This window comes from Hippopotamus amphibius, chromosome 14 (genome assembly GCF_030028045.1).
Source record: "Hippopotamus amphibius kiboko isolate mHipAmp2 chromosome 14, mHipAmp2.hap2, whole genome shotgun sequence".
NCBI lineage: Eukaryota > Metazoa > Chordata > Mammalia > Artiodactyla > Hippopotamidae > Hippopotamus > Hippopotamus amphibius.
The window spans coordinates 55,177,552-55,192,228 of NC_080199.1; the positions used below are offsets into that span (position 1 = coordinate 55,177,552).

Below are 14,677 nucleotides of genomic sequence, written 5' to 3' on the forward strand. Positions count from 1 at the left end.
ACACTATACATACTCTTGTCTCAAAACTTAAAATGATTCAAAGGAAAAGCAATGCTTCAAATTCTCATCAGCATTTTCCACATTATCTCAGGAAGAAATGATATATATCTGATAGACTGCTATAGATTATTCTGCCATATATATTTATTTATATTTACAAATAAAGGTAATCTCAACAAAAAAATAATTTAAAAACTATAATGACCTCTTTTTCTGAAAATTCCACATTTACATCATTCTTCTGAACATTCTTGATCATAAGTGTAATGATTACTTGAGATTCTGTTTGATACCAGTCATACCTATTAAAAAAGAAAAAAGAAACTTTAAACAGAACTTCTAATTTTCTTTAAGTTGTTGCTTGTTTTGTCAAGATAAAAAACTATGTATAGTCTGATGAACAAGAGCTCCACCTTGAGGAATAAAATAGCAAAGCAGCTGTTGATTCCCAGAAACAATTTTATGTAACTAATTTCATATGATCTGTACTAATGGAAAAGTAAAGTAGATGATGCCCCAAACTCCTCCAGTAGATTTAAATACTTACATAATTTTCTAGGTTCTAACATATCGCTAATACTGTCGTGCTCAAGCTAATTTTTTTTTTTCTTTTTTTTTGGCCACGTCACAAGGCATGAGGAATCTTAGTTCCCCTACCAGGGACTGAACCTGTGCCCCCTGCAGTGGAAGCTTAGAGTCTTAACCACTGTACCACCAGGAAAGTCCCTAAGCAAACTGTAAAGGTAAAATTTATCCTGAACAGGTAACAGTTCTAATATACCATCAACAGCTTTACCCTCTCATTTCAACCTAATACTAAGAAGTAAACACTTCTATCCCTATTTTACAAATGAAAAAATAAAAGTAAGCTCAGAAGGGTGAGGCAACTGGCATGTCAGTATTAGGTGTTACACTCGACCCAGGTCAACCTGACCCCACATTCCAGGATCTCTTTACTGACGCTGGGGGCAAACAGCCCTGAGCATAGGGAGCAGAAACAAATGAGCTAAAATTTAAATAATTTAACTCATTCTTCTGCCAGACACAATATTAAATACAGTATCTTCCTTTAATCTCAAAGTATGTGGGAAGATTTGTGTGCCTAGAGATTCTAATTATGTGTATCTTTCCCAATGAAAGCTCTAAAAATGTACGGATCCTCGCTTTCAAATTAGACTAGATTATACACTCCATAAAACCAGGGCTATTTATCTATACTGCCACTATTACATTCCCAGGACTAAGCACAGTGCCCTGATACTCGGTATATTTATTAAATCAATGTAGGATTATTTCATACTCCAAACCCTATAATTATTACTTAAGTTTATGTAACCCACCCCTGCCCCGTCACTAAAGTTCCTTGTTTGCTAGGTACTTGGAGAGGCATCCTGTATCTCCCCAGAAAAATAATGAATACATTGTTTTGTTTTAACATTTTCAAGCCATTTTAGGTAGTTATGTCAAAAGCACCTGCTTTTTAAGTGTCACAGTTTTGCTTTGAAATTCAGTGAGGATGCAAACCTTGAGATCATTGCCTTGTTTTTCTTTCTGTTACACTCCTAAGAATACAAGTTGTATGCAAAGCTAATGAACAACTAAAAATAACTCAAATACTTGCTACTTTCTTATTCATGATTAACTCCTGCCTTCAGCAACTGACTTTCAACTCATGCAGAATAATTTTACGTAAAATTTACTCCAACTATAAAAGGCAGGTAGAGTTACAATTCTATCAAGTCTACTACTAATTTACTTACCTATGTAATACCAATAACTTAAATGGAAGAGGCTCTCCTTAGTATATGGAAAGGTGACATAATGTGGAACCAGGTGAAACAAGTTTTAAGTTGGCAAGTGATTTGATTTTAACTTAATATAAACACTAATTTAAATCGGTTAACAGTCTTACAATTAGTTTTTCAAGGTTTTGATACAATTTATTTTAAAAACTAAGAAATACTTAAATCCCAGGTAAGGACTTGCTTATTATTAAACAACAGGGTTTTTCCCTTTAGGCATATTTATCATGCATTATGAAAAAGAAACACTTACTTGATTTTTGACTGATGAGTCCTCTGGGAGACAGCCTGATTTGGGCAAGTTGAAAGAGAAAGATTTTTACAAGTTGGTTTAGTAACTGCATATTAAAAATGCATGTATTATTAATTTACCCAGTGCTATATAGTTACTTTGATATGGAATAACTACATGAAAACTTCCTACAAAGCATGGTATCCATAATTGTTAAATAATACTGGTCTTCACAAAAATTAAAATATTCAGCATTTTTAAAGTTTTATGAGTTTCAATTTAAAAAACATTTTTCTTTTAAAATAAAAGCATAAAAAAACAGAAAAATTTCTGAAGATATGTTTGCAAAAGGTTACATATAAAATGTCCAGTTTCAAGATTCAGAAACTCTCTCAACTGAAAATAACAGTAACATATAAAAAACTATTTTTAAGAATATAGTATAACCGTCAGGCTTAACAAGGGTATCAAACTGCTCTGGAAAAACACATGAAGGACTATTTCCACGGCTCCTTCCTGATGTTGTCTTACCCTGTTTCTGGCCTCTCTGCAACAAACATTCTACATTGACCACTGAGGAAAAAAGTGACTCGACCAATCCAAACTTTCCTAAACTATGTGTGCCAGTTCAGACTATGTAAATCTAAAGACTTTGCCCTGGGTCACTGAGGGCCTCTAAGCTGTCCCTAAATAAGAAGGAAAGAGAAGGCATTTGGAGAAAGAAAATAAGTAAAACTGCCCCAGAGAGATATGTAACTGACAGCTCATTCTGAGCCCTGTCTCAAATATATTCAGTAATAATATAATTAAGTAAAAACACAAAGAATAAAAACTTTGGACTTACCACCTCAGGCTGTGATCCTATTAAAAACATAAAAAAGAAACATTTTCAGATAACAGTACATGTATAGACAAACTTACACACATAATTTCTACGGCACAAACATACTGATAAAGCAAACCAATTCTCCATGCATATCTAATAAGGGCAAGAGGTTTAACTGTGCATCCTGGAGTCACTTCAGACTCCTCAGTGATTTCTTACAGGTAATACCATTACAAAACAAATCCATCCAAATCTCCTTTTCAACATAACAAACTAGGTAAAAAAATCAAACTACCTTTGGAAATCTCAGCCTAAGAGAACATGCACTACTTAAATTATAAGTTATAAAGTTCAAAACAAAAAAATGTCACTTACTTCTTTTTAAATTGAAAGACCATGGGAAACCTACATACTTACCATTCTGAGCTTCTTGACACCTTTTAATCCAGACAATGAAATCAGCATCTGTACCTAGAAAGAACAGACTGACTATAACATCACTCATCTGCACAACCTAACATATTCATTTGACAAATAATTACTGAATACCTACTATGTTCCAAACACTGTTCTAGGTACTGTGGATTCAGCAGAATTAGACAAAAATATCTGTCCTAACAGAGTTTATAGCTATTCTAATACTATAGCTATTAGTTAGGTTAATCAATTTTAACCACAGTCAACCTTACTGGTTGCCAGATACAGATAATCTACATTTCCCCTCACCCCTTTCCTTTTAAAAGAGCTTCCTCTCACCCAACAAAATCAGACCTGAATCAGATTCCCAATATGCCATCAATTAGGGTGGGGGTGAAGGCCTGGTAACCAGCAGCTGAGTTGAGGCCCAGAAGCCTCTGTCCACCTATTTGCTATCTAATACAGCTACTTATCCTGACTACTATTTTCTCAGTGGCTATACTTACTACCATGCCTTTCAACACCAACACTAAGAAGCATTTTTATACTTCGTAGAGTTTTTGTCATATCTCCAAGTTCTATGACATCCAAGACACTACAGATAGTGAACTACGCATAGATATCAATGTAAACATGTACATAAGGAAATTATTTCTGAAGACTCAGGACAATGACAATATCTAAACAGTCATATAGGGTCTAATAAAATATAATGTTAAGAAAAATTATTAAAAGTGATCAAAATAAGTTTACTAATTCAAGCTAACTGCAGGTAAGACTATTCCGAAAAATGCAGAGAAATTTAAAATTTCTTAACATGAAATTTTCTAATTCATTAATTCACAGAGAAAATTCAACTATATAGGCCTTACTACACACACACACAGAGTCATTCTAGTGATGAACAATTACATCAAAATTCTAGATGTAAATAACCTATTAGTCAAATTAATAGTAAATAAAACCAAGCTTCCTATCATACAAAGGGGGAAAAAGAGGTAATACTTTGAGTTATAAAATTTTTACCCTGATAAAATGGAAGCTGAATAGTTTAACATAACTTTTTCCTGGAGTTAAAAGACAAATTTTAATTTGCCTTTTAAATTAAATAGTCTCAACAGCAATTTTACCAAAGAGCAGACACCCTCTTCTGAGGCCACCTCTGAAATAATTCTAGGATGAAAGAAGTCAACAGCATAATAAATTATTACCAAGGAAAGAATTTGGCAGGGAATTATCTATTGCTCTAAAAAGATAAGAAACAAGGCTTAGAAATCTAAAGATGAAATGACTCATGTCTTATCAGAGTTTTCAAATATGTATCAAGACACTAGGAGAACTGGGGCTTCCCTGGTGGCACAGTGGTTAAGAATTCACCCGCCAAAGCAGGGGACATGGGTTCAAGCCCTAGTCCAGGAAGATCCCACATGCCGCGAAGCAACTAAGTTCACAAGCCACAACTACTGAGCCCATGTGCTGCAACTACTGAAGCCCACGAGCCAGGAGCCAATGCTCCACAACAAGAAAAGCCACTGCAATAAGAAGCCCGAGCACTGCAATGAAGAGTAGTCCCCGCTCCAGACACTAGGAAGACTGGACTCTAGAATTTGCAAAGTGCAGATATGCTGACTTGGTAACTGAACAGCCATACTATTCACATACCACACTTGGAATAACCAAGTTTGAGAACAACTCCTATTACCTAGATCTCTTCTTTCCTGATCTATAGGTTCTGTTTGCAAAGTTGGGCTTGTCACCCTTTCTCAAGTAGGTATACAGCAGAAAAGCAAATATTCAAAGCAGTACATATTTTAAAATATAGAAATATAATCATACACTACTTTTGTATGAGGGTTTCTCAACCTCAGCACTACTGACATTTGGGAGCAGACACTTCTTTGTTGTGGGGGACTGTCTCGTGCACTGCAGGATGTTCAGCAGCATCCCTCACTAAACGTCAATAGTATATCCCCCCATTCTCCAGTCAGGATGTTCAAAAATCTCTACGGACACTGCCAAACATCCTCCCACAGAGCGAAATCATTCCCAGTTAGGAACTACTGTTTTAGAGAATTGTGATAACACTCTATCATAAGATGAAAATGATAGCACACAATTAGGATTATGTAGTCTATAATTATCTATGAGATTATGTACAACCTTTTTGTATTTTGCAGATTTTTTGATGCTTGGCTCTTATAATTTCTGTATGTTACACACAGATATCCATACTGCTGTGATAATTTTCATCTATTTCTCTCAAAAAGATGTTAGAAATACAATACTCTCAAAGCTCCATGTTTCTCCTATACCCTATCACACTTTACCCAAACTTACACTTCACGTCTTAATAAAACTCTTCATTGTAAGATTTTTTTATCTCAGCAATCTGAATAATAACTTAAACAGACTCTGAATGTGACAGCAAATTAAACTTTCACTTGTCCATTAGAAAAAAAATAAAGCCAGACTAAGTACTGGGAGCACACTAAGTGTTCATACAGCTTTTTGCTTCTAATGATAAAGTTTATCTGTGATTTAAATGCTAAAGAAAGGTCAATTCAATCAACTTTTAAGTAAACTCAAATTTTGCAATCAACACGAAATGTCATTAAGAGGAGAAAAAAAGGTGTTGGGTTTCTATAATTAACTTGAGATTACACTAACAAAATTCAGCTATGGTATTTAAGACACACAGATATAATGGATTAGTTTACTAACATATAATTCTAATACTTACTATCTAATTTTTGTCCTTCTGTAAAAGTTTCTAGAGCAGCAGCATAGTTTTTTTCATGGTATTCACATATCCTGCATGAGCATATTAAAAAACAAATACACACACATGAGATCATGAAAAACAGCCTTTTTTCTAAATTAAAAAAAAGAAAACCTAGTTTCTCTGTTTTTTAACAGTAGAGAACAGGATTTAAGTATATGTTAATAAGCCAAGTGGTCTTCTAAAATACTCTACTGTAACATCTAGTGTAAATCCAAATTTGGAACTCATTTCAGAAGGAATTTCTTGGTTTTAATTGTACACAGTTGCTTATACCAAAACACAGTTATACTAAGGAATTAAAGAAGTTTCTGATTCTTAAAGAATAAAGCCACATTTATCAACAGAAACAAACTGGGATACAAAGTACACAGACACAGAGTCTTCACTAAAAGTAGCCTGTCCAGCTTGGGTGAGGAACAGATGTTCTCTAGTCAGTTAAATACAGTAAATTCCAAATGATGAAGCAAAAAAGGGATTTGAAGTCGGTCAGTTTCACCTATACCTTGCAGTTACTTCAATCATCACTATTTTAAACTATACATACATATGAACTATATATCTTCTATCACATACCACAGTTCATACAGTAATAGTATAAAATATACCTAAAACTGAATCCTATCTCAGCTATAAAATGCATAAATACAGACTTTACTACTTAGATAAAGCTTACAGTTAATTCATTCAACAAACTATATAGTCCAGACCCAACAAGAAGAGTAGTTTCTGCATACCCCTTTCTCAGCAGAGCAGTGGAACTACTTGGATTAAGTTCAAGAGATTTCTTTGCATCAGCAACAGCATCTGCATATGAAAAAATGGATTTTTCAGTCAGTTACTTATGGATCCTAACAAATACTACACACAAAACTTAAATTAGTCTCAGACTTTTAAGTTTTCAAGCTGGTGAAATGGACAAATAATTTTAAATTAGGAAAAGCTAATCCAAGATAAAATCACCCTCATACTTTCCTACTGACCTAGTATTTAGCTCCCCTATTAAATTGCTTCAGGCAATGAATAAAGCTCTGTATCACAAAGTTCATCGAATTTTCTCATTAACATCATTTATGTAATTTGACTCAAGGTATTTAATTTTTCCCTACTCAGATTATCTATCCAGAATAATTAAAGTTACATACACAGAAGTATATTCTTTTTATAAAAAATAAAACGAGGGAATCAATTTAAATACTGTGTAAAATAGTAAATGTGATGCTCTTCTTTGTTAGCATATTCCAATAACCATGAATGAAATCTATACAAATTCTACAGCCACTGAAAAAAGAATGGACAAACATAAAATGTAAACGGGTGATGCTCAACATAATGTCTGTCACATTTCAGCTCCTTTACCTTGTATGAAAGACCAAGTTAAAAATCCTGGAAGGTAACCTCTATGCTATTTGATTCACTGCACCTTGGGCAAAATTCATAAGTAAGTTATAGAGACAATATACTTGGTAAGAAAAGTTACCACGGTAATTCCCAAGAAGAATGTGACAATAAGCTCTTTGACAGTAATACTGTGCATCATCTGGTTTCTGCTCCAAAGCCTTACTCAGCTCCTACAAATACAAACATGTTGAGTGTCAGTAAATGTTTTTTAAAAGTCACTGAATTCTAATTAAACATGATTTTTAATCAAATAACCTATTATCATAAGCTATTTTCAGGAAAGATAACAGAGGAAACAAGCTTGGAGCTTTTCTTTGCAAGAGATATCAGATACAATATCTCACAGATAGCTACTATCCACTCATCAAGAATTAACAGAGCGTCGGAACTCTTCCCAAATTCATCCTGACAAACATTCCATGGTATTACCAAAGCACTACTGTCAATTTCATTTGATTTGTTTTTCTATAGTGTTTTGGTTTCGTTTGGTTGGGCTGGGTTTTTAAGGTATAGTTTCACTTTTTTTAACCTTCATTTACTGAAGATCACAACCAGTTTGTAATCCAACAACAAAATGGTAATTGACTCCCTCCTTGGTGAAGGATAGTATGTTTGGAACATCGTAATAAAGACAGATCTGATGTCACACACACACAAAAAAATTAACAGAGCGATTAAAACTTTTGCTACTCTGGGCAGTCACAGTATGTAAGTGGTAGCTGGAACAATAATGATACAAGAAGAAAGAGCACGACTAGTAAGGCCAAGAACAAACGCAGGCAAAGAGGAAGGAAGGCTTTGATATTCCACCCACTGCCAACACACCCTAGGGACTTGGTAGTTTTCTTAACAGGTAAAATTACTTCAATAGCTACATATGTGGCTTTGCTTGAACCTCGCAGCATGATTCTCACAAAGCAATGTATACTATTCTTGGTAATCATATACCGAAAATCCAATATACCTAAAATCTAAAGCACTTTTTACCATCTTAACCCCTATCACCCTGACGCAAGCAGTCATGAAAATCAGATGTTACTATGTCTCTGCTCAAAACTTTCCAATGCCTTTCCAACTGTTTCAGAGCAAAAGCCCAAGTCTTTCCAATGATCTGTAAGGCCCTCCTTGATATAACCCTCTGCTTTCTCTCGTATCTCTTAAAAGTCTTCCCCTTGCTCCACCATTTTAGCCACACTGGCCTCCTCGCTGTTCTTCAAACATCTCAGGACCCTGCACCTGCTGCTCCCTCTCACTAGAATGCTCTTACCGCAGATGTGTGCATAAAATCCATTCCCTCACTTCCTAGTCAGTGACTGTGCCAGAGACAGGATTCAAATCCAGGTCTGTCTGACTCCAAATCAAATTTTAATCACTAAACATTATTGCCTCCTGGTAAAATTTTACTCCAAGTTTCTTCCACACACCACCTAACATCTGTATTAATACAATGTTTCCTAATACCTTGAGGTATCAGAAATACTTTAAAGTATTAGTAATTCTTAAGCAAAAAACACCATCTTGCACTAAGCTTTCAAACAATTTTGAAAACAGTCGATGGCTTCTTACATATCTACTCAAATATATCGTAAAACCAAATTTCCAGGCTCTCCTCACCAAGGACAGTTATATTATAGGTCAAAGAGACTGTTATAGGTAATAGTATCTGGATCACCAATTCAAAAAGCATTTTTAAACACATATTATGGAACAAACATAGGCCAGATGCTGGAGGTTCAAAGATGAATAAAACATTCCTTTTCTTAAGGAGTATAAACCTCTGAATTTTGAACAACCAACTTGCAAATGTCCTTTAAAAACACAAACCAAATGCTGGTTAAGGAGAACCAGTTACGGTGATTCAGTTAAATAAACTAAGCAACTGACTTATTAGGCTGTCAATAAAAAAGTTACCAAAAAAACCACTCAACACAAACTGAACATTATAACACACCAACTTGTAAGTCATGAATAAAACACAACAATAAACTTATTTTGAATAAGAAACATACAATATAATAAAACCAGAAAAAGTGTAGTTAAAATAATTATATGCGGTCGTCTTAACCACATGTGACTTGTGGCATGTTTTCAGTGTTCTACTGTTTCTGGGACAACAGCTGCTGGCTGCTAGAGTACAAAGGGACTAAAGGGAGGTATCTCAAAAGGCAAGGACTTCAGTGCCAACATTTGAATCATAGCAGCAAAAGGCTATTTAATGCAGATTTATACGAAACATATCCAAAGATATAGTCCTTCTCACGTAAAATGAGTTGTGTTACAGTTAAGCAATTATAGTTCTCAAAAGTAAAGAAACCTAGAGAAGCGTAAAATTTAATTACACTGAAATCTTCAGCAAGATAATAGTAAAGGAAGAGCCCTCATGCAAAGAACAACGGGGGGAAAAGCTTTTAAGGCATTAAAATTGTTTAAGACTTTGATCTCAGAAAATTAACTTCCATATCTTTAGAGCTTTAGGCTCTTTTAAAATACTATCCAAAAAGGTTACTTGTTAAGATTAAAAGCAAAAGCAGACCGCTCAGACTGACCTAAGGTCTGAAAGCCTTTAGCTCTGGGTATCTCAGCCTGACTCCACTTTCCATTTTCTTCCAGCCAGAAACTAATCCCCAATCATGGATAAACAAGAATACCAAGTCTTCTCCATTCCTAAACTACCAAGCACTGCTGGAGAAAAATCACACAACCATGTAGAACTGGTATGTTTTATGCTAACCAACTATGCCCTCAACAAAGCTATCCACGGTTAGCTACTTCAAAGTCAGCTCCCAAACATTTAATTATATCATACACCCCAATCCTATCCACTCCTCCAGAGGATGGATGACCTTGATGCCTTGAACCTGACACCTGTCACTTGTAAAGTCGATAGCCAGACTTCCTAGGTGGCGCACTGGTTAAGAATCCACCTGCCAATTCAGGGGACAGAGGTTCGATCCCTGCCCCAGGAAGATGCCACATGCCACAGAGCAACTAAGCCCGTGTACCACAACTACTGAGCCTGCGCTCCAGAGCCCATGAGCCACAACTGTTGAGCCCATGTGCCACAACTACTGAAGCCCAGGCACCTAGAGCCCATGCTCCGCAACAAGGGAAGCCACCACAATGAGCAAGCGCACCACAATGAAGAGTACCCTCCACTTGCCACAACTAGAGAAAGCCCGTGTGCAGCACCAAAGACCCAATACAGCCATTAAATAACTAAATAAATAAATATTAGAAAAATATAAAGTCGATAACCTTGAGCAAGTTTATCTCTTTAGCCTCATCTTCCTTGTTAGCAAAATGCACCTCACAGTTGTTCCAAGAATTGCGGTAGGACTCATTTAACACATCTGAGTGCCTACCACATCCCAGGCACTCCACTGAGAACACAGTGGTAAACAGATACACAAGACCCCTGCTCTCTTGAAGCTTACATTGGGATGCAATTCAGATAAGGTAGTCCAAGAAAACAGCTTCCTTGAGAAGGTGGCATTTCAGATGAAATCTAAAGTGATGAGCATTTCCAAGCAAAACTAGAGAGAGTCAATAAAGAATATCTTCTAGGCAAAAGAACTGCGAGTCCAAGGGCCCTGCACCAGGACTGAGCTCGACACATTTGAGCGGCTAGAACCTAGAGAGCAAAGAATCTACAAGATGCCCACCTCAAGGGCCTCACCCTTGTACCTTACATTACTTATCTTCATAATCACCCTTTCAAGTGGTACTAGTTAGTCCCATTTTACAGGCAGGAAATCTGACCCAGAAGAGTGATAGCAGGAACTTTCTTAAGACCAGGATATGGACCCAAGCAGTCTGACTCCAGAGCCCATGCTCTTAAGCACTACTTGTACTGGGCCTTAAAAGATTCTCATAACTCACATCTGTTTTCTCTCTCTACTGAACTGAGACTTCCTCTGCACAGTTTTTTTCACTTCCCCAGTTAGCCTCTACTCTGCTATGCTATTTAGTGTACTTTATACACCACGCCACTGGAGTACTTATCTTATATTTTAATGATCTGTTGACTTGCCTGTCTCTCTCTACTAAAGTGCAAACTCCCTCACTACAGTAGTTTCATCTTTAGCTCACTGGCTCCCAGTAAAGCATTTGCCACTAACGTTCACTGTTTGTTTAATGAATGAAAAATGTAATCAGCTTGATACAGACACTTTCTCTTTATTTTCAATTGGTCTTATATAAAAATGTGACATTTTAACTGATGTAATATCAAGCGACCTTAATTTCAGAACAGCTACTGTTAAATCAGCCCTTGGGAAAACCTAGGGGGAAACAGACTCTCACTTCTCATCAAGGTTCTGACCCTACTCATTATTATCAATTATTCACTAATTAACATTTACCTGTTTATCTCTGTGAGAAGAGCATCTCAGGTTTTAAAAAGAACATTTCCTCTTAACACAGGCTAGTTCTTACCATGATCATTCTCCCCACTCTCAGTTTTTGATTCAGGTCTGCAGCAGGTCCTGAGAATTTGCACTTCTAACAAACTCCCAGGTGATGCTCCTGCAGAGGGTCTGGGGAATCACACTCTTGAAAACCACTATTCTACAACACTAGACTAAGAATCAGGAAACGTGTTCCAAGGCCCCTATTCTGTCTCTAACTGGCTGTATACATCTCTATGACAGATCACTTGGATTTCTTTGGGTCTGTTTCCTTCTGTAAAATGGAAGGGTAAGGAGTACTGGCCTGTAGGAGTCATAAGTACTTTCGGAAAATCTGCGGTGGGATTCCCTGGCAGTCCTCGCTTCCACTGCAGGGTTTGATCCTGGGTCAGGGAACCAACACCCCACATGCCTGGCAGTGAGGCCAAAAGAAAAAAAGAAAGAAAACCTGGGGTGGGGTCTAAAAATTTGCATTTCTAATGAGTTCCTAAGTGATGCTGATGGTGCTGGTCCAAGAGCCACATTTAAGGACAAATGTACTGAAGCTAACCACAAAGCTCCTTCACTCCTAGAAAGAAAAAAAAAAAGGAACTCCCAAAAGAAAGAAGTGTATGTGTTCACCAAAATACGTGTACAAGAAAATTCACAGTGGTTTTACTCATACTAGCTAACCACTGGAAATATCCCACATGTCCACTGTTAGAACAGATAAATTCTGCTGTATTAATACAGTGGAATACTACACAGCAGTGAAAAAGAACTATCATTTCAAACAACTTATGGGTGTATCTCACATAATGTTTAAAGCAAGACAGAGTCTCTACACTCAACTGACTAGTGTATGATACTGTTTATATGAAGTCCAAGAAAAACTAACTGATAGTGATGGAGTTCAGAACAGGTGGGTAAGAGGAATTATTGGCTGGGAAGAAACATGAGAAAGCCTGGAGGATGGAAGCATTCCACATCTTGATCTGGGTGGCATACATACGTGTAAAACTTCAAGTTCATTACTTGCAGACTTAAGATTTGTGTTACACAGCACACTTCAATAAATAATTTTAAAAGTAAAATAAGCTGTAACGTGACAATTCATTACATTAATATCCTTTAATAGCAACTATTACATAAACAAGATTTCCAAAGGAGAGCATGGGCCCAAACAGGACCCCAACAAGTGTAGATTCTGAAAATTAATAGCTATCTAGCTGACATGAGGAATTGTGGAGAAAAACTCTCAGTGCCTCCAGTAACATTATTTTAATAGTGACCCTGGAAGCATCGCTAGGAAACATCACAGCACAACTGAGTAATCAACCACTTTATTCGAAGGTCTTCATATCCCGACCCCCAAAACATAATCCAGCCTAAAAGGCCCCAAGGGACCTACGCCCTGGTTTCCTCCCCACCTCATCTCCTATTCCTTTCATCCCATTCTAACCAAATGGGCCTTCTTGCTGCTCCTCGTGCAGGCCAACTTCATTCCTACCTCAGGATCCTGACACTGGCTCCTCTTCCTGCCTGAAATAATCTTTCCCCAGAGCTTCCAAGTTCACGCCCTCATGCCTCTTCTCAAATGTCACCTCCTCTACTAACCATGAGGCAAATTTCTTTTAGAAGTCACAGCTAGGAAAAAGGCTCCCTTGCCTCACATTCCTAACCTTACATATGTTAGATGATAACAGCAAAACAGTTTCCTTTTTTACACTTTTCGTTTTTATGCTTTAGTTTCCTTTTTATTATGCTTCAAAGGAAGAAACCCCTGGCTAAATTTTGTGACCCACTGCATCACGTATTCTTACTTTGGGCTCTCTTTATTACTTTGAATTATTATTAAACTCTTGCTCTTCTGCTTTCCCTCATAACTTTATAGCCTTTCACTGAACACAAACACAAAGTACCTTACAAGTCAATTAAATGTACAAGTAAGACTTTAATCCATAGCAACCAGTGCCTTTCACACAGCAGCCCCCAAGAAATTGTTCTGACGAATAAACAAATAAGTGAATAATGAACAGTGACAGGACTTCTGGAAAATTTCAGGCACACATGCGAAAAGGTTTCTGTTCCAGCAGTGTGGGTTCACACAAACAGCACAGACCTGGTACATGAAAATGGCAAGGATGATTGTCAAACGAAAAACCGAATGAAGAAACATCAAGCCTTAGATTTCACTTTCTGTTCTAAGTCACAAACGCCACTTAAAAAGCAAACCAACCCTTTCGGGCCAACTATGAATGTTACCCCTACACCCAAAAAACAGAGGTTTTACTACGGAGCTCTGAGGATGCAGGAATGGACGAGGGATGGGAGAAGGCACGAACAGGGATCGGGAGTAACCGGACCGCTGTGGGACTGAGAAAGGAGAGGCGGAGGCTGTCAACGTTAGGCCTGAGACGCAGGAAAAACAAGCACCCCCGACCCCGGGAAGAGGCGGGGTGGGCCGGAACCCTACGCGGCCGCGTTCCCCAGAGCACAGAGAACGCGCTCTCTCACCTCCAACGCCGCCTGGGGGTCCTCGTCGATCAGAGCATCTGAGAAGCTCCGGAAAAACCTGTCAGGAAAACAACGACTTCAGCAGGGCTCACTAACCAAAGAAAGGCGGAGGGGGTTGCAAATAACATCAAAGAGAAGGAAAAACATGCACCTCTGGGCTGTTGCAGGTCCCGCTGCAGCCGCCGCCATCTCTAACACGCACTGTTACCAACGCTGGAGCCGGTCCTGCCGAGGTTAGCCGCTCCGCCGCCGCCCAAGGGGGAAACTTCTGGAGAAACACCAACCGAGCTTCCGTCCTACGTAGCCAACGAGCAGCCA

At 37.5% G+C, this 14,677-nt stretch overlaps 1 protein-coding gene across 2 annotated transcripts in view; it reads right to left on the minus strand.

The window, feature by feature from the left end:
* The window catches only part of SUGT1 (SGT1 homolog, MIS12 kinetochore complex assembly cochaperone), a 38,310-nt gene extending 23,633 nt beyond the window's left edge, over nucleotides 1-14,677 (minus strand). Inside the window, exons 1-9 of one of the 2 annotated variants that reach the window (XM_057707860.1) lie at nucleotides 14,511-14,677; nucleotides 14,360-14,417; nucleotides 7,537-7,627; nucleotides 6,794-6,863; nucleotides 6,018-6,088; nucleotides 3,278-3,331; nucleotides 2,879-2,895; nucleotides 2,056-2,090; nucleotides 206-302 (exon numbers count right to left, since the gene is read on the minus strand). In XM_057707860.1, the coding sequence (XP_057563843.1) occupies nucleotides 206-302; nucleotides 2,056-2,090; nucleotides 2,879-2,895; nucleotides 3,278-3,331; nucleotides 6,018-6,088; nucleotides 6,794-6,863; nucleotides 7,537-7,627; nucleotides 14,360-14,417; nucleotides 14,511-14,548 (531 nt within the window). In that variant the 5' untranslated portion in view covers nucleotides 14,549-14,677. The remainder of the gene's footprint in view (nucleotides 1-205; nucleotides 303-2,055; nucleotides 2,091-2,878; nucleotides 2,896-3,277; nucleotides 3,332-6,017; nucleotides 6,089-6,793; nucleotides 6,864-7,536; nucleotides 7,628-14,359; nucleotides 14,418-14,510) is intronic. The other variant, XM_057707861.1, reaches the window with a different exon arrangement.